General features: G+C 33.6%; 1 protein-coding gene and 1 long non-coding RNA gene across 4 annotated transcripts; one reads left to right on the forward strand and one right to left on the reverse strand.

The window, feature by feature from the left end:
- Window positions 1–242: 242 nt before the first annotated feature.
- LOC104648213 (uncharacterized) lies at window positions 243–7,555 on the reverse strand. 3 transcript variants are annotated; one of them, XR_011210635.1, is made up of 7 exons: window positions 7,407–7,555; window positions 5,621–5,685; window positions 2,863–2,928; window positions 2,021–2,127; window positions 871–1,037; window positions 670–707; window positions 243–535 (listed from the first exon to the last, which is right to left on the reverse strand). It is a non-coding gene; the product is annotated as an uncharacterized lncRNA (long non-coding RNA). The 3 variants fall into 3 exon arrangements; XR_011210634.1 differs by lacking the exon at window positions 670–707 and having other exon boundaries at window positions 2,863–2,923; window positions 7,407–7,546; XR_742294.4 differs by lacking the exon at window positions 670–707 and having other exon boundaries at window positions 7,407–7,546.
- Window positions 7,556–17,170: 9,615 nt separating this feature from the next.
- On the forward strand, window positions 17,171–18,416 carry LOC138337330 (uncharacterized). The gene is made up of 3 exons (XM_069287239.1): window positions 17,171–17,851; window positions 17,950–18,280; window positions 18,394–18,416. The coding sequence occupies exons 1-3, from the start codon at window positions 17,171–17,173 to the stop codon at window positions 18,414–18,416; spliced, it is 1,035 nt and encodes a 344-aa protein (XP_069143340.1).
- Window positions 18,417–27,951: the final 9,535 nt, after the last annotated feature.

Here is a 27,951-nt window from a genome sequence, read left to right on the forward strand (position 1 = left end):
GTCGTTGGATGCAATGTCACTAAAGGCTTTAGCGACAACTACAAACAGTGCCGGTAAAGATACCAACTATTGCCGCTAAAAGGACTCAACTTTAGTGGCATTTATTTACGAGGAATAACAATTGCCACTAAAACCACCTTGACTTTCATCTTGCTGTGCCATTAATGACACACCTTATTAGCAATAAAATTAACCAGAAATTGACAAATATTATTAGTAATAAATATTGTGCTTCATTAAAATTATAATTAACAAATAAACAACTTGTCATTCATTATCTTAGAGTTAACCAACATAAAATACAAAATTACATCATTTAATTCCAAAAAGCTGATCTTATTTGAGTCTAAAAAGATCGTTGACAAACAAGCAATTGTTAGATAGAAACTTGAAAGATATGTCCCAATTTAGGGTGGGATGTAGAGCAGTAGAGCATGATTCAGACCAATTTGAGGCATTCTTTGAAGGTGAAGCAGTATGTTGGTTAAGCCTATTCTTGAAATACAAAATCATCCCATTTCACAACATTTATTTCCTGCCAACAAATATCAAGAACAACCACACTCACTTTAGAAATTTATTGTATTTAACCACAAAAAAAACAAATATTACATCCTCCCTAGATAGTGAAATGAATACACTAAGGGTTCGATAAGCAAGAATACTCACTTCGCGGAACTTCTCGAAATTTTGAGCTTCTAATTCTCCTAAAACAATGAGTTTATATGTATTTTACATTTCGTAAAGTGCACCACATTTTCAGTAAAAAATAAAAGGCCAAAGTATTGGCTTCTTTAATAAAAAAAAAGAGTCGAAATTAGTGTCAACGAATAATTGCTTATAATTGTATCAAAAATCTCAATCGTATACCTTCCACTCTTCAAATCCTTGAGTGCTCTCAGAGCTCAACTTCTTTGATGGCAACAATCATTCCAGTGCCTGTTTTCGTCGAAGCAAGCGTCTTCTCATCAACCCATCCTTTATACACGGTGGAAAGAAAGAATATCATGTTTTCTTGAAAGTGCAAGACGAGCACTCTGTCCATCAGATAAGTTAAATCAGTTCCAACAGAGTATTGAAATAGCCAGGAATCCCAAGGCATAGTATACTAACACTACATAAAAAGAAGTCTTTAGCGGCAATAAATTATCCTTTTAGCATTTACTTTGAAATTTCAAAAGAACACACACTGCACCTATATATCCCTTTAGCTCAAACTTCTGTCCACTCAGAGTTCTAATTTCCATACTCTTAAACTTTTTAGCATATCCAACGATTTCCTAGTCCAATGGAAGCTCATTATTTACCTAAATAGAACCAAGTGGTAGTGATTAGTCTCACCAATTAGTATGGACAAATCGATTTGTTCTTTTGATAAAAGATCCTAGTTAATAAAAATTTGTATAAACTGATCTATATGTATATTATGTCACTACTTTTAACTGGATACTATGTGACATATGCAAGATCACAGAGAAAAACTTTATAGATTAGATGTCTATAAAACTAGCAGCACAAGACTAGCATAAGAACAAAGTGATAGTAATTGATCAATCTCATATCCATTCAATAATAAATGCTTTACTATATCTACATGATTTTCTTATATTGCAACCTGGATATCAGTTGATCTATGTTGATGTTTTGAGTTAACAACTAATCCATTTTTAAATAGATGACCAATGGTATAGGAATTCAAATATGGGATAGTGTTTTGCTGCTATAGCTTCCCATAGTGTGGTGTCAACATTTATATATGTTATTGATGAAATAAATGATCAAAACTCATATAAAAACTAGGCCTGTCAATATTTTTAAATAATTTTAAGAGACATTTATTGAGATTGTAATAATTGATAACTGTATGATACGTCCTTGACTGAGAAGCACCATTACACATTCTCCGTGCCCTTTTGATGCTGCTATATGCTGATGCAATGCAAAGAGAGCATAGATGTCGACAAACTCGGATATAACAAGTATATTAATAGAATAAGTATAGGAAAATATTGAGTTTGACCTCTAAATTGACACATTTGGAAGATCACTAATGAACCTTAAGTAAGTTCTTCATCATGATGTTGTTATCCTCCTGCCTGCTCTTTATTTCTTCTACCAAAGAACCAACTATACATAACACAACATGCAGTTTTAGTTAGTTTCACGTGCTCTGGCTCGAAAAAATATGCCCGCGCTAGAAAACATTATTACGAGATTAAACAGGGACTGGTAAGCATGGGTTACCACCTTCATTTATCCAATAGGAAGAAAATAATGTGAGGCTAAATTTAGAAATACGATACGAGTTAAATTCTATTCTTAATTGGAGTTCCCTATTCAGATATGTGATAGTGATTTAAAGATTTAAAATGTTAACATGGTCGATCAAATTATCAAGCAAGAAGCCATAAGCATTCACAATACATACATTCCATGAATATGCATTCAAGTATATATACATCCTTAAAAGTATAGCACCTAGAAATGAGTTAAATAAAGCATTTCATTTTTCATACTCTTCTATTCGTTTACTTTATTTCCATTTCAAGTAACATTAACTACCTTAATCAATTACATGAATTTTTGTTTAAAGTGAACTATAAAAAGTAGTAGATACAAGGGATACAATCTCAACCACTATTATGCACATGGGATATAACAATTTGTGATGTTGTAATTAACACATTATAAGAAAATATTAAGATTGAGCTCTGAATTAACAACATTTGGATAATCACTAAGTATCCACGGATGATACTGAATGAAGTTCTTCATCATGGTGATTTATCCTAGTTACTGAAAAAAATTGAATTTTATACGAATAAAAAAGGTTTCAATTAGCTACTAAGTTTAGTTGTTTACCTTCAAATAGGAGATCAAAAGTCAAACTCCACAACAGCTTGTTTGGTTGTTATTTGCAATTCTGCACTAATTTTATTGGACACAAGATTTGATATAGAAAACATGCATCAATTCAAACAATATATATAAAAGATATAACTCTAGAACATACACTCTTACATGGCCCAACAACTAAAATGGATATTTGTAGTCACTAAACGACATGGTCGTACAATTCCAACTCAATCATACTAAATATGTGGCAATCGAAGATGATAAATTTTTTTACTCAAATACAAATTGTTGTCGGTGAGCCCTGAAAGGGATATCAAAGTCTTTGGTTCGTCTTTCTTTTCATCAATAGCACTTATGCACTAAATTCCACTATATTGTGTCAAACTCCACAACCTTTGTGTCAGATTCCACCATCGATGTGTCTCGCTCCAATGTAGTTGTGCCAATTCTATCATTGTCGTGTTGATATCATTGAAGGGAAAAGATGGCAAAAACTCAAAGTAAAAAGGAACTGGGGAAAATTAAATAAATATAACAAATTGACTTTCATTCTACCCTCCTTTACTGGCTAAGGTTTAAATGCCAGTAATATTGTAGCTAATTTAATCTATCAGTGGCACTTCACTTATTGCCACTAAATAAATGCGACTTAAAGCATTTTTTTGTTGTACTGTGTAGGGTTATGATTTATTATGCTAAGAACTGTAGGAATTCTGATTAATATAGTAGAAAGGTTTGTTTAGTTAAACCAATGAAGAGAAAAATCTGTGCTATCATATTAAATGGAAGAACTATAAAGAATGATATCGATCTACTTAGAACGGAACAAATCTGTGGAGATAATGCTTATTGATGTTAACTGGTTTTTTTTCTCTCTTACCTTACTAATTTTAGTATATTCTAGATTTGATAAAAACACTCATGTGCCGCCAATTAGGTCTAACCTATTTCCTTTTTCATTTAGGATCTTATTGTTAACCCCTTTTATATCATACATATTTTAATAATGATAAACTACTCTCACTAACGAAATCATACATTGCAGAAAAGCCATATGATGGAGACCATGACGATCTCCAAGAAATCACAATGGAATCAAGATAAAAAGGAAACCGAGATTTGATCAAACAAAGATCAACCAAACGAAGCTTGCATACAGATCAAATCACGGTGAAAAAGGAAAGTGAATATTTGATCAATAAGATAAAACATCCCAACTGGAAAATCATGGGATACACAGAAGGAAGATTCAAACAACCAAATTGAAAGACAAATAAAATACGGGACTAAAGGGAGATCAAATCAAGAATCAAGATCAAGCCAAGGCTCAAGACCTTAATCAAAGGAAAGAAATGATTTTTCATGCACATATCTGATACGGACATGACTCAGCATATCAATCACAAGGTGAATCAAGGATGAGATCAAAGATACTTGATTCAAAAACACCCTTGACTTTCTGACAAGAGCAATCCTATATAAACCTCCTCAACCTTTAGTGTGATGTACGCATCTTCACTTGAAATTATTTGTAATCTTCTTTTGTCTTTGATAAAGTTTTGTACACAAGAGTGAACAATTGTAAAAGAAAAAGAAAAGGAAAAGTTCTAAGAGTAGGTTATACAAGTAGAGGAAGTGTCAAGTATCGAAGATCTAATTCGTACATCAGACAAAATCGAAAGTCTACCAATTCTATAAACAAAAATTTGATCAATCTCTTAAGGAAACCTGGGGGGACTGGACTAGGCATCACATCGGTGATCAAAACCAGTATAAAACATCCAGTGTTCATTTACTTTAAGTATTTTACTTTGTTATATTTTACTGATCTAACCTGCAGGGAAGTAGACTACTGAACTTAGGAAGTCGACTGAACAACTAATCTTAATTTTACCCCCCCCCCCCCCAATTATCTTTCACTTACAAGTTTGGACTAATAATTTCTAATAACTAGTTGATCTTTAGGTTCAATGATATGGACAAGGGACTCTCTAAACTAGATATGGAGATACTATGTTTATACAAAATAGTTACAATATTGAAGCTGGTAATGCACTTATGTATGATATCATCTTCAAAAAGTACAGTGATTTGACAGCCAAATGTGTGTCTATGTAAGTGCAAATGGACGAGAGCTTAATTCCCTGCTCATGGGCATACGCAATACTTTTGAGTTTCTACCATAATATGACCATAAAACCAATGTATAACATGATATTGAATGGAGCGTCTTCCATTCTTGAGATAACAATTATTCATTGGAAGATAACAATATGATCATTAAGTTGGCAACTGCTATGGAGGTGGAAAACAAGCAAGGCAACACAAACTGCTATGTGGTCTTTCAACCTATTGTTGAAAATTGTTTACAAGGCAACTTATGTGTACTTGTATGTCTATCTTTATCAGTAAGTTTAGATCTACACAAACTTCAAACTCAAAGCAATGGTGTCACGATCCAAAATGAGTCGTGAGTGGCACCCACACTTAACCTCCCAAGTGGGCGAATCGAGAAATGCAAATCCCAACATATATCAATAAATCAACTACGAATAACAAAATAATATGGAAGCTCCAAAACTTATTAACTATCATTTTCCCAAAAACTGAAAGTCATCACAATTAGCACACCTTATCTCCAATTACTAAGTCTAAGAGTATCAAAAGCACTAAAATAAATAAACTAAGGTAGTTTATTTCAGAATACTAAGGACATCAGGTAATGACAAAGAGAACCAAACCCAAGCTTGAATGAATAACTCACCTTTGAACCTGATATGCCGAGAGTTCCTAGAGATGAGTGGCAATTCAAAGTTATTGGTACACTCGCTGCACTCCATAAAAGGAAAACAAAGAAAAACACAAGTAGGGCTCAGTGTGGGGCAACATGTACTAAGTAGGCATCATCGTCCAACCAAAGATAGAAACTAATATACAACGAAAAATAGTATGAACTAAATTATAGCACTTAATAGGTTGTAAGAAAAAAACTACATGAACAAGTTTCAACAACATTAAAGTAATCACGTAATAAGTCAATGATATCAAGATCACACATGAGGACTCCTACCTCCAAACCAAACCATTTTGGTAGTTGAGTTCTTTGAGATTGAGTACTTTTCATTAAGTCAACATGTTTTTACTTTAATATTACTGTGTCAGAACGTGATACTCTAATCCAATAATACCGTGTCGGAACGTGACACTCTTATCCAAAATATCATGTCAGAACATGACACTCCGATCCAAGACTACCGTGTCAGAACGTGACACTCTGATACAATTATATCATTAATTTATTATTTAATATCACTACTTTTCCATTAGTTAAAATATTTCGTGGAGCCTTCTTTATTCAAGGCATCACTTCGATAGAGAGGATTAAGGATTATAAATTCCATGGTCGCAGGATTTCGGACCAATCATAAAACACACAACCAAGCCACACAACCATCCAATCAAGTACATAGAAAAATTCACAATATAATTCAATACAAAATATCCGATTCAAGTAGACAAAGAGATGGTTGAATCAAAAAATTTTGTTTAAAGTTCGATTTTTTCAGTATGGATGATGAGATTCCATTGATACAGAGCCTATCAATCACTATTAAGAGTTTACTATCAAATATCATAAACCATAACCTACCTCCACTGAAGAATCGAAGTCAAGCAAGCTACTTCTTCAATACTTTCCCTTTCCTCAATGCCTCCAGACCTTTTAAATCTTTAAGTATATATGCATAATTTGTAAGTTATCGAGTCTATAAACACTCAAATTATTGTATGTCTAGCCTAGACCCAAAATTTCATCTAATTCTATAATTAATTTCCTAAAGTTCAAACCTAAGGGTAAGTCTTAGTCATTCAATTTGCATAACATTAATGATATTGAAATCATATAAAATACTTTTAATATTTAATTTCTTATTTTCAATATATTAAAACATAAATTTATTATATAATAATATAAGAAACATTGAAATTCCATCTAATTATACGATCAGAGTATTGTACCTTCAACTTGGAATAAGTTGAATCTTATTTCTTCTAATGACCCATTCATGATTTCCCCATTATGTTGTCATCATCATTTATAGTACTTTTTTCCCCTATTTTGTTCCATTCGAGAATTAGCACCACACATATGACAAATATAACAACAACAATCTTTAACTGAGAGATTAGCTAAGCCCTAAACTAAATTAAGCTTAATTAAGCCATTTCAATATGTTGCAATGGCCTGACACCCATAATTTAATTCTCTCATATATATATATATATATATATTACACCCATAAACACATTAAACCATGATTTCTACTCACGTTCGTACTTAAATTTAGCATAATCTCACATAAAATTACTAGATAAATGGGAGCCAATCTTGTCCAACCCAACACCACTATCTAAACCCAAATCCAACCTAACCTTAATTATATAATAATAATAATAATAATAATAATAGTAATAATAATAATAATAATAATAATAATAATATGACCTCCATGTATATAAACAAATACATGATTAAGGCAATTAATGCTTACATGTTCGTCGATCTTCTTCTTAATTTGTTTTCCTTCCACCAATGTGCGCCTCTCTTTTAATTTTCATCTTTTCTACAAATAGATACTGCCTTAATTATTATAAGACTAATTATAAAGGTGATAAAAGTGACCCACTAATAATTTTAATGTCGTTTTCTTTAACCATAAACTAAATAATCTATTAAAACTACCCCACTAATTTCATATTTATAATTATGAATAGTCCAAAACATAAATTTATAATCCATCGGAAAATAATTCATCAAAGAAAAAGTTCTAGTGCTCAGTTGAACCGAATGGGTTGGTACAAATGGTTTTGGTTAATCCCGCCGAACTAAATTTATCTCTAAATGGGAGTCGAGGCTTTGTTCCTTTACCACTTTAACCTTTAATGTTATTTGACTGATTCAAAAAACACTAAGTTACTATTAGTATTTTTAGGAGAATTTTACGTATTTAATTTATTTGAATTAGGAGTTCTAATTTAGTTGGAGTTATTCAATTAGCAGGTCATAGGATACTGTCCTAATTTCTCTCTTAGTTAGTTATTTTCCAAGTGCTATTTATAATCTTGTACGCTAATTTTCTGAGAAAAAAGAAATACTCAAGTTTCTCTCTATTTTTCGCCTGCTTGTATTATCTCGTTTACCTCCTGTGCCAACATTTAATACGTGGGACCCCTGAGTTTCTAGTTGGCAACAGAATTGACTTACTCAGTATTTCCTTTTCTGCCCCAATTTTAGAATTGATTAATACACTAAAGTGAATGTTTTTATTTTGAAAGTTATGTGAAGTATTTAATGTACCCTTTATTTATGATGTCAATTATAGAAGGTAGATAAATATATTGTAAATTGTTGAGCTAGATGAATCCTTTTGAGGGCCTAATATTGTAGTTTATATTTGAGAAAGATAATGGTGAGACTGCTTCTTTATGTTTTAATAGAAAAAAACATATGTTTTAATAGAAAAATGTTTTTTCGTGCCACCCTCTTCCCCACCTTCCAACTAAATAAGTAGAAAAGGTTTGTTAGTAGGGGAATATATGTTCTCCAATTTATGTTAACTAATGGTGATACCTTTCATAAGGTAAAATATGATAAGTTAAAAGGATATTGTTCAGCAAATTTATACGTTTGGTTGTCATCTTGACATCTTTCTTAAGGGTTTCTTTTGATGCCTTAATATTTGTTATCATTAGGAACTGTGGTGTTGGATGTAGATTTGAAACTTAAGAATGGAATTCACCACTTTTATTTTAAAGGGAAAGAGGAAGTCCCAGATGTCAACTTCTTTGATGACGACCAAGAAAATATTTTCCAAAATAAGTCCTTATTTGCCAAAATACAGACCAAGAATTTATTCTTCTCCTTCAAGTTGTACTGCACCCTTCGATAAAATACACCAAGCTTAGTGCTTAAGACTCAAACATGATACCTGATTAAAGATGCAAAGGAATACAAATCTTATTGAATAAAGAAAAGCTAATTCCATTAACAATGAAAAAATCCTACATAGTGCAAAACATAATAGAGAGTAAAACCCAACTATATAAATTTACAAGAGTAATATCAAACAAAGCTACTATGTCATAAATACAACATATCATCATCAAACTGAATATGCTCTCACATCTTGGGGTGTTAAAAGAATGTGAAAAATCAATCGAACCTAACTCAATCAATTTATATTATTTTTTAAATAAAATCGTGAACTTGTATTTAAATGTACAACAGTCCAAAACAATAGAAATAGTCTCTTTAGTTTATCAAATTCAAAAAATTCCCGAACCGGAATGAATAATCTGATGTATATGTAAATATAATTTATATGTTAACAATAGATTAAATTTAATGTATAAATATATTTTATGATATTGTCAAATATAAATATAACATAAGCACAACACCTCTAATGATTGGCTGACTTTAGCTTTTTGTTCCTTAATTAGCATTACTTAATTATGTTCAAAATTAGAAGAGACTATAATAGATACTTCATCAAACAATACAAAAATATCTATACAAACACTTTCATTAAATGTTTAAGATCAAACAATACGGCAACAAAGTTTTACATTTTTGACTTCTTGGTGAAGAATATAATTGAAGTGCTTCTTCAAGAACATAATTGCGAAAAAAATATTTTCAAAATAGTATAATTTTGGGTGATATTTAAAAAAATGAAAATTAAATGAAAGGACCGATACCGAAGAGAAACGATTGTTGGTATGATTTAAAGAAATGTAATTTTGGTTATACATCATAAAGTACCAAAAAAATAGCATATTTATTTTAAGGGATAATACCTAAATATGCCCTTTAAACTTGATTTCAAATGACATTTATGCCCTTCAACTTTGGGTGTGCAGAAGTAGACACTTAAACTTGTATAAAGTTTAACAAATAGACACATGAACCCTACATGTCATTTTCTTGTCCTACATGGTTTCCTACGTGTATTCTGTCGTGTAAGACTTATGTGTTTATTTATTTAAAAGTTGGATATTTAAAGTTCTATTTGTGCATTATGAATGTTGGAGGTCAAAGATAAAATTTGAATCCGAGTTTAAGGTCCAATATATGTATTATGTCTTATTTAAAAATAACAAACCGACCCGTCTCATTGACATGTCTACTCACACCAACATTTATAGAATTTCAAAGATTATCTCAATAAATTTAGTAATATTAGTTCAAACAAGTGTTGTGATGTGATGTATATGATTCATCAATCTTAATTAGATGTCTTCAATTTTTAAAAATCTGAATAGACTTCATTTTGGGAATCCAAACTAATTGAGAATATAATATAAAAAATCATACATTGACTGAAAAACACAGTAAATATAGTTTGCAATTTAGTTTAAATTCCATTGAAATTTTTTATTTAGAATAATAATTTTTGTATAATCACGACTTTCATCAATATTATTTTATTTAGAAAATAATAAATTTCTATAATAAAATTTATCACACTTAATATGCCATTACAATCTGTTTGATTTTTGTTTACTTGTCATTGTTAATTACAACACCTACTGAAATGTGTATGAAATTAAAGTAAAAGTTTTTCCAATTTAATAGTCAAAAAAAATTCCAATAAGCAAAGAAGAAAAAGAAATCAAAGTTTGAGTTTTACCGTTAAAGTGTGTGTGCAATAAAAGTAACATTTTTTCCAATTTTAGGCATTTTAAAAATAGAAAAAGACCACCATTCAAGTAATTTAAGTTCATTGTTCGAAGGACAAAGAATCCAACAAATAAAGTGTCTCTTTTTCTGTGTCTTAAAAAGGAAATTTCTCAGAAACAAAGAATTTGGTGTTTAGAGAGCCACTTAGAGTGCAAATGCCAAAATTAAGCAAATCGTAAACGAGAAAAGCACAACCACCTTCAAAAAATAAAGTTTTTTTATCTTTTCCTAATATATTAGATAAATTTTATCTTGGTAACAGTAAGAACTTTTTAGGGGAAGTGTTGTTTGTTAGACAAATTGTGTTAGATAAATTGTTTTGTCATAAATTTCTGAATATGAATAATGCATCACCCTGAGTTATGATGTCAATTATAGAAGTAGGTAAACGTTTTGTCAATTGTAGGAACTACATAACTCCTTTAAAGAAACACTTTGCTCTGTTTGAAACATATTGGCATACATTGGACCCCCAATTAACTGGATGGGACAGAGAAGACGGAATAGAGATGTCCATGTTTATTTGTTATTGGAAGATGTCTTCGCTCTACAAGAATGTGATGGACCTGCATCCATAGAAACATTTCATTTTTCATAAATAAAATTAAATATTTTAAAGCCTGTTTTAAACTACAAAATGGTATTCTCTTAATAATGCAATGAGGTTGATCCAATTTTAAAACTATATTAAAAATACCATCATTTCTAATATTCTTTTCAACAATTTTATTTTCCTATTTTAAATCATAAATTCTATCACAAAGTTCAAAATTTAGTCAAATGCTTAAATATCAAATATTCAATAACTTAAATTGTCTCCCTCTCACCTTTCCCTTTGTTTTTGTTTTCTGTTTGAGGCTGCTTGCATGTGTTTGTCAATTATACTTGTTGAGAGTTGAAATAACAAGCATTTAAAAAGTCATAAAACAGAGGTACTTTATTAGCTTCTTCATTTGTTTCTCCTCCTACATTTCTACACATCCAGGTTCATCAGTGGGGCTGCTGGAAGATGTTGTCGCTCTACAAGAGAGTGATGGACCTTCATTCATAAGCTTAATCTTCAGCCTCTTAAAGCCTGCTCCTGGAAGGAATTATGAGAGATTTGTATTAGTTATTATCAGGAGCTAGTTGGATTTCATGGTTCGTCAAGAAATTAGCTTTCAAAATATGGCTGGGAGTTGAAACTTTTATAGTACAGATCCAATGATGTTACAACATTCCTTGGAAGGGTTATTTGTTATAGAAAGTGATGATACATCCAATGAACTTAACCATCTTTTGATAATAACAAATTCAAATATCTTAGTGAACCTTCCTCATAACATGCTACTTAGGGGCAGAAGATTGAGCCTACGGATGACGGTTCAACATTCTTATAGAGAGACGACATTTTCTAGTAGCAGCGATGAACCTAGACACGCGGCAAGGTCGGAGGAGAAACGAACGAATAATTTAATGAAATACCTTTGTTTTATGCCTTTCTAAATCTTTGTTATTTCAACTCTCAACAAGTAAAGTTGACAAACACATGCAAGCAAACCTCAGAACAATTTAATAGAAATAAAGGAGAGGGTGGAGAGAGATAATTTAAGCAATTGAATACTTGTTATTTTTAGCATCATACTATATTTTAGACATTATGATTATTTTATAATTTAGAATAGGAAAGTAAATTCTGCAGAAAAATCTAAGAAATGATGTTTTTTTTTTAAAATATAGAGGAAAATTGGAAAAAACATATTGGAACATCTAGTGTTGGAATGTATACCTCCACTTATATAGATGGGACCAGGTCCTCAATACAGTAAAGTTTGATAGTAAAGAACAAATGCAGAAACGTAAAGATTGACAAGCAACTTTACGTGGAAACCTTCTTGCTCAAGGGAGGAAAACCAGGACCTCTTCTCATAGGACTTTTTAAACCACCTTCAGTGATCTTCAACAAGAGATTAACCTGCTAATCTCCCCCACTAAATTATACTCGCTATCACTTAGCTGAGCCTGAGAAGATACAATATTGCTCTCTATACTAATCCTACTTGATTGATATAGACTTAGAGTAAGAACCTAAGTTACAATTAACTAGCCCTTACAATGAATCACCCGGGTTTGAAACGTTTCTTTCACAAATGAAATTAACCTACAATGTAAGAACGATTACAAGCAACTTAATACAACTAATACAAAAAGCATAGATGCACTTCTATCAATTCCCTTTGCTATTCTTGAAGCTTAAAATTTCTCTCTTTGAATGAATGAGTGAATTTTGTTGTATTTTGTTTGATATATACTAACACAAGTTCTTAACCATCAAACAAACAACCTTGTCGTCCCTGATTGGTGAAGTACTTGTTGTTTCACCAACTTTCCAGACGCAGACAGCTTTTACAGTTGTCCAACACTTCAAAGCCTGGAAAAGTTTAATACTCAGAAAGGACCAGGTCCCTACACTTGTGAGAAGATCATCAAAGCCTCTAAGAGCATAAACAATAATTAATTTCCAGCATTTTGATGATGACATACAACCTGCATAACTCCTCACACGAGTGTACAATCAGTTCATTCATATGGCCATAAACAGTAAGCATTATTCATATGGCCAACGAACTCTCCTTAACTCTCTCAAGTCCCTTTTATTGTATTGAACAGAGTTCTTCCTTAAATATGTCTTTCTGTTTGTAAGCTTATGAATTTCAAAGAATAGAAAATCCAAATTTAGTTTGCCAAATCATATGTTTGTGTTTTGGTGAGAAGACTCTATGAAATACACACAAACTCCTTGTAACACTTCGAAAATATAAGACGTGTTGTAGAACCTAACATAAGTGTACTAAGGTTTAGACAATGTGTTAAGGTCCATATTAATGATTATATGTCATTTAGGAAGTCTAGAAACCAAAACGTCCAAAAACGTCCATGACATCTAGAAACTAGTTCAATAAGGTACTAGCATGCTTTAACCTATTTGACTAGATTTTAAAAGTTTGAAAATGATGGAAATTGGTGGAATACTGTCTAACATGTGTTTAAGTTGATCCATGATCGAAACGTTAAGGTATGACTCCACAAGGACCAACCAAGGTCCCTTGAGTAGAACCCTTGTGTTTGGGGTAAAAAACTGCCCAAGGAAGTGTGCACCCACGAAAGGAAATTGACGGAGCGTGTATTGATCGACGGGGCATCAATTCCATCCATAGACCAACACTTAGACAAATAATATTAGGGTATCAATTTCAGAGTCTCTGACCAAGACGAAGGATGTGTAGCATGGAGGGGCATAGTGGTTGTTGATTGACCAACGATCCATCGATCGTGGTGTCATCTAAGGTCAATATAAATTTCTGCACGTTTTGAACTAGTTCAAAATAATTAATTAAGGAGTTAGGTGATTTTCTAGGGGTTTAGATAATACTAATTAAGTTATTTAACCCCCCCCTCATATAAAACCCCCAACCCCATTAGACTAATCACAACTCACAAAACAAAACTATCTTCCTTCTCTCTTCTTTCTCTGTCTAGTGAAAAACACCATTGATGACTAAGCTATGGGAGGTTTTAAGGGATTCAAAGGGTAAAGTTTAACCATCAATCTTCATAAAATAGTAAGGTATGGGATCTAATTCACCTTTGAGACCTCTTTCCTCAATGGGTTCTATCAAATGGATTTCCAAAGTTGAGTTTTCAAGTGGGTTTCCATCCAATACGAAATTGATGTTACGAATTTAATTGTTTATAATATATTTTGGATATTATCAATATATTATATTGTATTTTAACTCAATTATGATATATCTTGATGGATTGGTCTAATTTGTAGAAGATGACCCTTACCCCTTAACCCTAGGTTTTTATCTTTATATGAATTAATTTGTATTGGTTCAATTGGCTTGCTTATTGGTTGAAATACTACTAGATGATGCTGTTACACTAATAATTAATGAATTAGGCTGATTTGTAGTCTTTCATGTTAGTTCTTGATAAGATGATCTAGGTTATGAAGTACATTGTAAATTGACCTAAGTATCTTGTCGTAAGCTATGATGTAGTATTGAATTGTGAGGTAGTGATTATTCTAGCCTTGTTATCATGTTGTTTATTGACTTATGATGATGTATACCAAAAGTGGCTTAAATTAAGGGTTTTTGGTATGAACTTGGTGGTTAATTACAGAGACTTGGTAAGTCTTATGATCCATATCCATTACTTCAAATTATGGTTAATTGTGATTAAGTCATTATGTTGTATTGGAGTATGCCTTGTATTAAGATTGATAGGATGGTATTATGTTGGATTGAAATGTCATGAATATGAGTTTGTGTGGTTTTGGCTTAAGATGTAAATGTTATAAGGATGGTGAATGATTTACCAATGTGTCGTACCATGATATGAGAATGTTAATGTGATAACCTCTGACCTATATGAATTGTAATGAAAGGACAATACTCATGCAATTGTTATTGAGCTATGATGAGGATGAATATACAAGGGTAAGAACATATGACCTAGAATAAGTTATGATGATTAATAAAGTCATTAAAGACATTTCAAAAAGGTAATCTAGCTGAGCACCGAGTGACCTAGAGTGAGAAGTGTCCCTTCCCACATAGGAAAGGTAGGATCACTAATGTACTCTTGAGATTGTAGAGTACAATGCATGTAGCATAAATAGGGATATCTCCTAGTTCTTGAACTATGTTGCCCCCATAGAAATACTAGCTAGTGGATCCACGTAGTTCCTATGTTCATATTTTGATACTACCTTGGCAAGTAGTCCTCCTTCTTTCGGTGTAGGGTTCCATCACACTTGATTCCACATTAGCTCATGTGGTCTATGTTTGTTACAAAAAGACGTTCCCAAAAGGTAAAATTAACTTAAGGATTGAACTCTAGGGAAGACGACCTAAGGGGTTTAACTTAGTCTAGGTAAGGGTATGAGACTCTACACAAGCATTTCACTATCTTGCCTTGAAGGGAGTCGTAGGAGGATTTTCTTATCTATTAAAATGCTTATAATTCTATTTGACTTGTATATGATGAACTTTCACATTGTTGATATTATATGTTGATTGGTGTCACTTATGAATATGTGATGGTATATATTGTTAAAGTATGATGTTATGTAGCCTTAAATGTTATTATATTTGAAGTAAAATGTGAGTCATGATGGTTGTTGGGTTACTTGATTGAGTAAGGTTATGGGACTTTGCTTTGTCATTGCATTTGTTGACTTCATAGGGGTTCGTGGGTACTCTCTTGATTTAGTTATGTTAAAAGGTATCCCTATTCATGCATGTTACTATTATGACTTGATGATAGAGATTCTTGGCTATTTATTCAACTATATGCTATGCATGTTGACTTGACTACTTGATGTTGTTGCTCTCGTGATGTAGATGCCTATGACTCAATGAACATATCCTATTGGTTTGTATGGTATTGTTAAATGTGCATAAAGTTTTTTAATGAAAAGTGCATAATTTATGAAATGTCCCTTTTCTTATCACGTTTTCAAAGTATGTGTGCATATGTTCTAATATTTTGTACAAGTGGTATACTAACCTCATATCTTTCTTTTCCCAAACATTTTGGGTTCCGTTCATTGAACTGATTTTGAAGACGATTTGAAGAAGACTTGGATGTTTTGATCATGCAAGTAGGGTTGGTCCTCACTTTCTGAGGGCGATGCCACTATCTATCTAATGGAGTTATTTTGAGTTTAAGACGTATGTTTCTTTCTTTTCCATTTAGTATGAAACATTGTATAGCCCATTTGAGGCATTCTTACTTTGATATATGATTTATGCCCCATTTCTTACAATCTTATTTGACGGTTATGATATGAGACGATTGTTATGACTATGTTATATTTTATATAATTATGTACTATAAAACTAGAAGATTAAGTAATCTTCCTATCAGAAGATTCTATGTATACTCAATATATATTTACTATGTGTATGTCGAGGTCTATGTTAACCTTCGAGTATATTTAATTAAAAGCATTAAATTTTTCATTTAATTTGACCTATGAATGCAATGATGTAAGCTAAGAGGCTAGTCTTAGTCCTGTAAGAGGACAATGGCACCAGTTACATCTAGGGATATTCCCCGATGTGACAAACTTGGTATCAGAGCGTGAGGTTAAATATCTTTAAGTCAATGTGTCTCTCAACCATGTTAATGTAGGTTCGTATTCATAATAGTGAAGTGTGCCACACTTATGAATAGGAATCTATATGATTCTTAGGAAACTCTCACTTTCTTAAAAGTCCAATTGTGTACCTTTAGAGTGTTACCTCAATGTGCTATTACATCTAATCCTCTTATTGTGATTATAGGCAATGAATACTCGAAGGAATATAGAACGAAGAGTTGAAGAATGAGATTGCCAATGCGGGAGTTCCTCTTCTTGAGGAATATGTTAATTATTACCAAGCCCTAGTCATCCTCTTTTTACAAATGAGAAGATAAGGATCGGTCGCTTTCAAATGACCCAAGCCATTACTACCAAAGAACAAGCTGCTGCTACTCAAACCCAAGCCATGAAGGCCCAAGCTAATCGGGAAATATACCATGGCGTCCCATCAAAGGTATTTCACTAGGATCAACCCTCCTACTTTCTACGGGTCCCAGGTTGAAGAAGACCCCCAAGAGTTCATTGATGAAATCTACAAGATCCTTTATTCTATAGGGTTGTCTACTAGTGAGAAGGTTGATCTAGTCACTTACAAACTCAAGTATGTGGCTCAAACTTGGTATATCAAATTGAGGGACAATAGGCCGTTCAGGGGTAGATCGGTGACTTGGGAAGTGTTCAACAAGGCTTTTCTTGATCGATTCTTCCCTTGGGAGAAGAGGGAAGCTAAATTGGTGGAGTTCATCAACCTTCACCAAGGAGGTATGAGTTTTTATGAATACTCCTTGGAATTCACTAAATTGTCAAAATATGCTCCTTTTTTGGTTTCCAATTCTAGGGATAAAATGAGCCATTTTATGACCGTGGTGTCAGAAGATTTACAAGAGGAGTTTAATTCGACTATGATACATGAAAACATGAAAATTTCTCGTCTTATTGTTCATTCTCAACATGTAGTAGAAGCAAGGGATAAGAGGAGGAGTAGAGATGCTAAGAGGGCAAGATCTTTTGATGGGGGTTCTTCAAAGAGAAGGCTTGAGATACAACACAAGCCTAGGTTTAACAAGAGGATTTCTAATCAAGTTCCATCAAAGTTTCCTAAGTCTAGGGATGATAGGGTGTCTAACCCTAATCTAAAAATTGAAAGGGTACTAGACCAATCGAGAAGAGAACTTGTGGAAAGTGTGGCAACATGCATTATGGTTATTATCTTAAGGGGAGAGAGAATTTTTTTGGTTGTGGTAAAATTAGGCACAAGGTTAGGGATTTCCCTAATATAAGGGGTCAATACAAGGGTAGTTGTAAATCTCAAACAAGTGGTTCAAATGAGGTTCCAAAGAAGAACCGCTTCTATGCTCTCCGCTCTAGGAGTGATCAAGATACTTCTCCCGACGTGGTGACTGGTACGTTGAAAGTCTTATCTATTGATGTTTATGTCTTACTTGATCCCGGTGCTACTTTATCATTTGTTACCCCTGTAGTATCTAAAAGGTTTGACATTTTACCTGATATCTTGAATGAATCTTTTATAGTTTCTACCCCAGTGGGTGAGTCGGTTGTTGCAAAAAGGGTGTATAGAACCGTCCTATGACACTGCCCAATAGAGTTTCTTATATTTAGTTTGCAGAACTTAATATTCTTGATTTTGATGTCATTCTAGGTATGGATTGGTTGCATGGTTAATTTGTCTCTATAGATTGTAGAACGAGCGTGGTGAAGTTTAACTTTCCAAATGAGCCTGTTTTAGAGTGGAAGGGGGAAAATGCTATTGCTAGAGGCTATATAATCTCTTGTTTAAAAATATGCAAAATGATCTCTAAAGGGTGTTTATATCATATGTAAGAGTCTAAGATCAAGACTCTGAATTCATCCTATTCAGTCGGTCCCCATAGTGAGGGAATATTCGAGGCCTTTCATACTTATCTTGCGTATTCTTCCCGAACAGGAAATTGAATTTTGTATCGGCTTGTTACTGGATACAAATCCCATTTCAATTCCTCCTTATTGGATAGCTCTGGTCGAGTTGAAAGAGTTGAAGGTTAAACTGAAATATTTAATAAACAAGGATTTCATTATACCTAGTATTTATCTATGGGGTGCTTCGGTTTTGTTTGTGAAGAATCAGGAAGGGTCCCTTAGGATGTGCATTGATTATCGCCAACTCAATAAATTCACCATTAAGAACAAGTATCCTCTATCTTGGATTGACGACCCGTTTCATCAACTTCAAGGGGCAAGCTATTTTTCTATGATTGACTTGAGATCGGTGTATCACCGACTTAGGGTTAGAGGTGAGGATATACCAAAGACGACATTTCAGGCTACATATGGTCACTATGAGTTCTTATAAATGTCCTTTGGTCTCACGAATTCCCCGGCGACGTTTATGGATCCCATGAATAGGGTGTTCCGGAGTTACCTAGATTCATTTATCATTGTCTTCATTGAAGACATCTTCGTATATTTGAAAAATAAGGGCGATCACATGAACCATTTAAGGTTGGTGTTACAAGTACTTAAGGAGAATCAATTGATTGCCAAGTATTGCAAATATTAGTTTTGGTTAAGGTTAGTAAAATTCCTTGGCAATATCATCTCTAGTGAGAGAGTTGAGGTTGATCCACGGATGACCGAGGCGGTGAAAAATTGTCCTAAACCATTGACTCTAACCGTTATTCGGAGTTTCTTGGGTCTAGCGAGTTATTATCGGAGGTTTATGGACGGTTTTGCGTCTATTGCATCTCCCTTGACTACTTTAACCCAAAAGAGTAAGAAATTTGAATGGTCAGAGGCATGTGAAAAGATCGTCCAAATCTTGAAAGATAGGCTTACTTTCGCTATAGTGTTGACTTTAACGATGGTTACAATGGATTTTGTTATGTATTGTGATGCATACCGAGTTGGTTTATGGTGTGTGCTTATACACCATGGGAAGGTGGTAGTTTATCCTTCTAGGAACTTTAGATGCATGAGAGAAATTATCCAACTCATGATCTTAAAAATATGGAGTCATTGCTTGTATATAGTCCATGTTAATATATATACAGAGCATAAGAGTGTCCAATATGTGTGTACCCAATGTGAGTTGAATCTCCGACAAAGAAGGTGGTTAGAATTGTAGAAATATTGTGACGTGAGTGTTCTCTATTACCCCTGCAAGGCTAATGTGGTTGCGGATGCTCTAAGTCCTATGACCATGGGCAGTGTGTCTCATATAGAGAAAGCCAAGAAATACCTAGTAAGATATGCTCATAGGTTGTTTATATTGGGTGTGAGGTTGGAAGATACTTCGAATGGTGGTTTTATGGTCCTTCATAAATCTGAGTCACCCTTGGTAGTTCAGGTGAAGTACAAACAACACCTTGATCAATTATTGATGGAGTTGAAGGAACAAGTTTTTTTTAAGTATAGTGAGGCCTTCTTCTTACGGTGGGATGGTGTCTTGAGGTATCAAGGAAGATTGTGTGTTCCCAATGTAAATGGGTTGAGGAAGCGGATCCTTGAGAAATACCATGGTCCCGTTACTCAATTCATCTGGGTTCGACAAGAATGAACCATGACCTTAGGAAAGTATTTGGTGGGAAGGTTTGAAAAAGGACATACCAGAGTTAGTTGCTGAGTGTCCAAATTACACACAAGTGAAAGCCGAACATCAAAAGTCGGGTGGATTTCTATAAGAAATCCAAGTTCCTACTTGGAAGTGGGAAGACATCAATATGGATTTTGTAGTAGGTTTTCCTCAAACTCAAAAACAACATGACTCTATATGGGTGATTGTGGATAGGCCGACCAAGTCCGCTCAATTTATTCCCGTCAAGTATACTTATTCGGCGAAAGATTATGCAAGGATCATCATAGATGATATTGTATGTCGCCATAGTATTCTGTTATCCATCATATAGGATTGGGGTGCACAATTCACATCTAAGTTTTTGAGTTCATTCCTAGAAGGGTTGGATACTAAGGTAAAGTTTAGTACCACTTTTCATCCCCAAATGGATGGTCAAGTGGCACGTACTATTCAAACCATTGATGATATTCTTAGAGATTGTATTATTAATTTCAAGGTAAATTCTGATAATCCTTTTCCTTTGGTAGAGTTTGCTTATAATAATAGTTTTCATTCATACATATCCATGGCTCCTTGTGAAGCCTTATATGGTAGGAGCTGTAGGTCTATATTGGATGATTTGAAGTGGGTGAACCTTCACTTCTTTGTCCCGACTTGATTTATAAGACATTTGAGAAAGTTCATATCATAAGGAATTGTTTGCAAACGGCTTACAGTCGGCTAAAGTCTTATCCCGATCATAGGAGAAGGAATTTAGAGCTTGAAAATGGTGATAAAGTGTATTTGGAAATTTCGCCTATGAAAGGGGCGGTTATATTTGGCAAGAAAGGGAAGTTGAGTCCTCGTTATGTGGGTCCTTATAAAATCTTGCAAAGGTTTGGTATGATTCCCTATGATTTAAAGTTGCCTAGGGAATTGGCTTCGGTTCATCCAATTTTCCATGTGTCCATTCTTAAGAAGGGTATCGGTGATCCCCAAGTCTATTCTGCCTTGAGGTTCTTAGTGTGAAAGATAGTCTCTCTTATAAGAATGTTTCGGTTCAAATTGTTGAAAAGAAAGTAAAGAAATTGAGGAATAAAGAAGTGGCTTCCGCAAAGATGTTATGGAAAGATCACGTAGTTGAGGGTGCAAAGTGGGAGGCCGAGGTCGACATGAAGTCCTATTACCCTCATCTATTTTATAACTAAGGTTATTAGTTATTACTAATAATGAAAATAATAATTAAAATTTCAGTTGCTTTGATTTTTAGTGAAATTTTGAAAAAGGTGCATTTTTTATGTAGTTACAGTGAATTAGAGTGAATGTGCATTTTGACTTGAAAAATTTGCAATTTTGCTTGATTTGGGTCATGTTTTGCATTTCGATATGGTGAGTCTTTATGAAATGACATGTAGCATGTTGGTAAGGTGAACTTTTGCATAATTGACTCGTAAATGCTATGTTGAGCTCTTGTTATTGTGAGAAGGATTTTACTCATAATGTAATGATGAGTCTTATGTTTGATAATTGATGTTTTGAATTGCCTTCTGTAAGTGATATGGTTGATTTGTTATTTATTGTTGTTTGTTGGGCTGCTAGTATTGAGTCTATTCCTCCCTTCAAAAGAATTTTAGTGTCATTTGGGGACGAATATTCCTAGGGGGAGGGGATAATATAACACTTCGAAAATCCAAGACGTGTTCTAGAGCCTAACATAAGTGTCCTAAGGTTAAGAAATTGTATTAAGGTCCATTTTAATGATTATAAGTCATTTAGTAAGTCTAGAATCCAAAACGTTCAAGAACGTTTAGAAACTAGTTCAATGAGGTACTAGTATGTCTTAGCCTATTTGACTAGAATTTTAAAGCCAGAAAATGATAAAAACTAGTGGAAAGGATTCTAACATATGTTTAAGTTGATCCATGGTTGAAACATCCGGGTACGACTGCCCAAGGACCAATCAAGGGCCCTTGAGGAGGACACTTGTGTTTAGAGTCAAGAAACTGCCCAGGCAATCGCACCTAAGAAAGGGAATCAACGCGGCATCGGTAACATCCGTCGACCAACACTTAGCCAAATCATTTTAGGGACACAATTGTATAGTCTCTGACCAAGACGACGGATGTGCAACACGGAGGGGCATAGTAGCCGTCAATTGACCCAGGATCCGTCGATCGTGGTGTCATCTGTGGTCACTGTAAATTTCTGCACGTTTTTAACTAGTTCTAAATTATTAAGTGTTCAGGTGATTAATTAGGGGTTTAGAGAAGCCTAATTTATTTAGTTAACACCTCAGATAAAGAACCCAAACCCATTAGACTAATCACAACTCACAAAACATAACTCTCTTCTTTTTTCTCTCTAGTGAAGAACACTATCGAACACAAATCTAGGGGAGGGTATAAGGGCTACAAAGGATAAATTTTAACCATCAATCTTCATCAATTAGTAAGTTATAATATCCAATTCACCTTTTAGACTACTTTCCTCAAAGGGTTCCATCAAATTGATTTTCAAAGTTGAGTTTTCAAGTGGATTTCCATCAAATACGAAATTGATGTTATGAATTGAATTGTTTATGATTTATTGTGAATATTATGAATAAATTAACATTTATTCTAACACAATTATGATGTGCTATAATTTGTAGAAGATGACCCTTACGCCTTAACCCTATGTTTCCATCTCGATATGAATTAGGTTGTATTGGTTCAATTTTCTTTGTTATTGGTTGAAAACTACTTGATGATGTTGTTACACTAATCATGAATGAATTAGGATGATTTGGATTCTTTTATTCTAGTTCTTAATAAAATGATCTAGGTTATGATGTATATTGTGAATTCACCTAAGTATCTTGTCTTAAGCTATGATCTAGTATTGAATTATGAGGTAGTGATTCTTCTAGACTTGTTATCATGTTGGTTATTGAATTACGATGATGTATACCCAAATTATGTTGAATTGAGGGTTTGTGGTAAGACCTTGATGATGAATTATGAAGGAGACTTTGTAAGTCTTATGATCCACATCATTTACTTAAAATTATGGTTAATTGTGATTAAGTCATGATGTTGTGTTGGAGTATGCCTTCCATTAGGATTTATAGGATAGTAAGATGTTTAATTGAAATATCTTGACTATGATTTTGTGAGGTGTTGTCTGAAGATGTAAATGTTATAAGGATGGTGAATGATTTACCAATGTGCCTTATCATGATATGAGAATGTTAATGTGCTAACTTCCCCTATAAGAATTGTAATGAAAGTACAATAATCATGCTATTCTTATTGAGCTATGATATAATGAATATAAAAGGATTAGACTCTATTACCTACAATAAGCTATGATGAATAATAAAGACATTAAAGACATCTAGAAAAATGAATCTAGCTTAACACCGAGTGAACTAGAGTGTGGTTTGTCCCTTCCCACATAAGGAAGGTAGGATCACTAATGTACTTTGGAAATTTGAGACTACTAATGCATGTAACATAAAGAGGGTCCCAACAATATCTCCTAGTTCTTGAACTATATTTCCCCCATAGGAATACTATCTAGTAGATTCACGTAGTTGCTATGTTCATGTTTTGGTACTACCTTTGCAAGTAGTCCTCCTTCTTTAGATGTAGGGTTCCTTGACACTGGATTCCATATTATCTCATGTGGTCTATGTAGGCTAGGGCAAGTCGTTCCCAAAATTTAAAATGAACTAAATGATTAAACTCTATCTAAGATGACTTAAGGGGTTTAGCTTAGTGTAGGTAGGGTTATGAGACTCTACCTAAACATTGCACTAGCTTGACTGAAGATAGTCTTATAAGGATGTTCTTATGTATGAAAATGCTTAAAAAGCTATATGAAGTGTATCTGATGAACTTGAACATTGTTGATACTATATGTTTATTGGTATAAGTTACAAATAAGTGATGGTATATATTGTTAAAGTAGGATGTTATGTACCATTAAATGTTATGATATGTGAAGTAAGATTTTAGCCATGATGCATGTTGGGTTACTTGATTGAGTAAGGTTAAGCGGTTTTTCTTGGTCATTGCACTTGTTGACTTGATAGGGTTTGTGGGAACATGTCTTGTTTTAGTCATGTTTAAAGGTATCCTTATTGATTCTTGTTACTATTATGACTTGATGATAGAGATTTTTTGCTAACTATTCAACTATATACTATGCATGTTGACTTGACTGACTTGATGTTGTTGTTCTCGTGATGCACATGCCTATGAATTAATGAACATGTCCTATTGGTTGGTATGATATTTTTGAATGTGCATAAAAGTTTATAATGAAAAGTGCATACTTTATGAAATGTTCCTTATCTTAGCATATTTTTCAAAGTATGTGTGCATATGGTCTGATACTTAGTACAAGTGGTGTACTAACCCCATTTCTTCCTTTTACCCAAAATTTTAGGTTTCGGTCATTGAAGTGCTTTGCAGACGAATTGAAGAAGAGATGGATCTTTTGATCATCCAAGTAGGGTCGGTCCTCCCTTTTCGAGGGTAATGTTACTATCTAGCTAATGGATTTATTTTTAGTTTAAGAATTCTATGTTTCTTTCTTTTCCATTTAGTATGAAACATTGTATTGCACGTGTGAGGCATTCTTACTTTGATGTATGCGTCATGCCCAAGTCCTTACACCCTTATTAGATTGTTATGAGATGAGACGACATTATGACTATGTTATATTTTATATACTTATATGCAATAAAATTAGAAGACTAAGTAATCTTCCTATCTGAATGGTATATTTATACTCAATATATATCTATATACTATGTGTATGTAAAGGTCTATGTAAACCTCCGAGTAGATGTAATGTAAAGTTTTAAGTTTTTCACTAATTTGACCAATGAATGCAATGATGTAAGCTAAGAGGCTAGTCTTCGTCCTCTAAGAGGACGACGATCCCGGTTACATCAGGGGATATTTTCGGATGTGACACTCGTTAGGACCGCCAATTGGATGAGAGCCTATTTTTCTGGAAGGACATGCATTTACCACATGAGAAGTGCCAGCTTTTCTGACAGTTTTTTCTTGTCATCTTTCACATACGCAGTCTTGTAGGTACCGGTTCCTTTGCACACTTCTTTATGACTTCTTGAAAGGCTTGCTGGCTCTTTTTATTCTTTGAATGAATGAATTTAATATGGTGTTTGTCATGCTAAAAATATCAAACATAAATAGTTATTATACGTGAACAGACACCCTAGTTCATTCTGATTGGTGTAGTAAATTGACGCCTCACCAAACCTCCAATAGGACAACTTTACAATTGTACCCCACTATAGATCTGGATGAGCGAACTAAGATAGGGACTAGATCCCTTCATTTGTAAAGATCATCAAAACACCTAGATTATAACATTTTCCCCCTTTTTGATGATAACAAACAAATATACTTCACATTGAGTTTATCATTTGTTTCATTGTCAACTGTCCCAATAGCAAGGATCTAGTTCCTTATTAGATTTTTATGTTTGTCTTGTCGTAAAAACATAATATAAACTCGGAACTAACATTTTCCCTTTTTTTTTATTATAACAGACTCATTCATCAGTTTCATTTATCAACAAGAACTCTTGGGATAACTGGAGTTTCATCATCAGACTTATTCAATAGTTCCCCCTATCAACAAGAACTCTTGGGGTAACTGGATTTTCATCATCCCGAAGTTTGTCAACTCATCAAAACATCAACATAGCATTTCCCTGCTTTTTAATGATGAAAAACATGTTCAACTTCTTCCCCCTGTCGGAAGGACCAGGTCCTCTTCAAGTATCTAGCATTGATTCCCCCAAATTGGCAGAACCATTTCCTCTTCATGTAGCTAGCATTGATTCCCCCTATCGGTAGATCCATTTCCGTTTCAACTAGCTAGAATTGATTCTGACTATTGGCATGACCCATGTCTTCTTCAAATACCTAACTTAACTGATCTCATACCTTAACTGATACCAGTTTCCCCCTTTTGATATCATAAAAAAGGGTTATAGTAGTAAATCAAGTTGACAGAAATGTAGTTCCAACAAATTCATCGACACTTGGGAAACACTTAGCATTAGTAAAAACTGCATAAAGTAATGAGATAAGCCAGTAAAAGCAAGAAATTCTTCTTTCATAAATAAAAGATCAACCATCAATGCATTACATATATCATTAAGAATGAGAACCAAGGCAATGCCTATCGAGTTTCAATTAAATAGAGGAATGATTATTGACACAAGAATTTAGGGAAAGAAGGATATTCTTGGGAGCATGGGTTTGAAATAATAGAATTAATAGAGCATATCCCTTAGCATAAGATTTTCATAATCTTCTCTTAACGTTCGTCATGTTGTGCTGCCCAACCTTTATGTTGAATCTTTAGGGATGCCAACTTTTTTTGTCCCTCAGATAGATATGTTTCAGTAGTTGAGCCTATACACAAACAAATTTAGTAACTCGATTAGCAATAACACTATCATTGCTTCAAACATAGGCCTGAGTATCTCATAACAAAAAGATTGGTAAAACAAACTAACTAAAGGCCTTCGAGATGAATAGATCAACAATTGAAGAACCATAAAGAAAATCTAATTTTTTAATTCTTTTTTTTTGAAAATCAGAAACCTTCTTATTTAGAATACTTTGAGTTCTCAAAGTATTTAACTTCTCCCTTTTCAAGCATCATCATTTCCACTTCTTCATATTTCATGCGGTACCTGGTCCCTCTTCACACTTAAACATCTTCAAAGAGAATTCTCCAGTATGAGCAAAGGGTTTAACTTCTTGAAGTGTGTTTTGAGAGAGGAGAAATAGAATTTAAAAACAAACTCTCTATTTGGAGTGTAAATTGATTTTTCTGGGGAAATAGAAAGAAATATGGAATATAAAGAAAGATAAAGGAAGTATCATTTCGGTACTCAAAGGATGAGACAACAGTCAGATTCTTGAATGACAGACATGTGGCAATTGCAATGATTCTCATGCTTAACTCAAACTGCAATGTTAAGAGTGCTAACCTTCGAGAAAGGACAAGGTCCATCTCTGTTGTTTGAATGTTATTGCCTAGATCTTTCTTGACCTCCCTTTCTTTCATCCCTTTAGCCATGTGTGTATACTACAGAAGGTATGAAACTGAACTTTCTAAAACGTACCTAACTGAAAAGAACGGATACCTTCTCCCTTTGTATAGTCATAAACGAGTTGATTTATTCAGACAGGATACATTCAGGAGAGTTTTAGCATTTCCATCACCAGCTTGATTATTTCTGCCAGATTTTAAAGAGCTTCAAGCTGCTTGTTGGTTCGCAAAAGTTGAGTCGATCAAGCTAAAATTTCTATATTTTTTGCCTCATTTATTGAAAAAGTGAGTGAATCTTGCCTTTTAGTTCCCCATGATTGAGATATCAACCTATAACATCAGCTACTCCTGAGGTACTTCTTCATTGACTTGATACCCAGAATAATCAGCATCACCATGTACTTCAAATCAAAAAGTCTCCTGATGCATAGAATGAAACCATGTCCATGTTTTCTTTTAGTGTCTTTGGATGCTCTCGGAAGTCATTGTTGAAGAGCAGCTTGGACAACCTATCAATTATTTTGTGAACCAAGTGTCATACTTTGCTTCTTGCAAACTAAGTTTGATTAGCTTCTTATTCTCA

Source organism: Solanum lycopersicum, chromosome 7 (assembly GCF_036512215.1).
Source record: "Solanum lycopersicum chromosome 7, SLM_r2.1".
Classification (NCBI taxonomy): Eukaryota; Viridiplantae; Streptophyta; class Magnoliopsida; order Solanales; family Solanaceae; genus Solanum; species Solanum lycopersicum.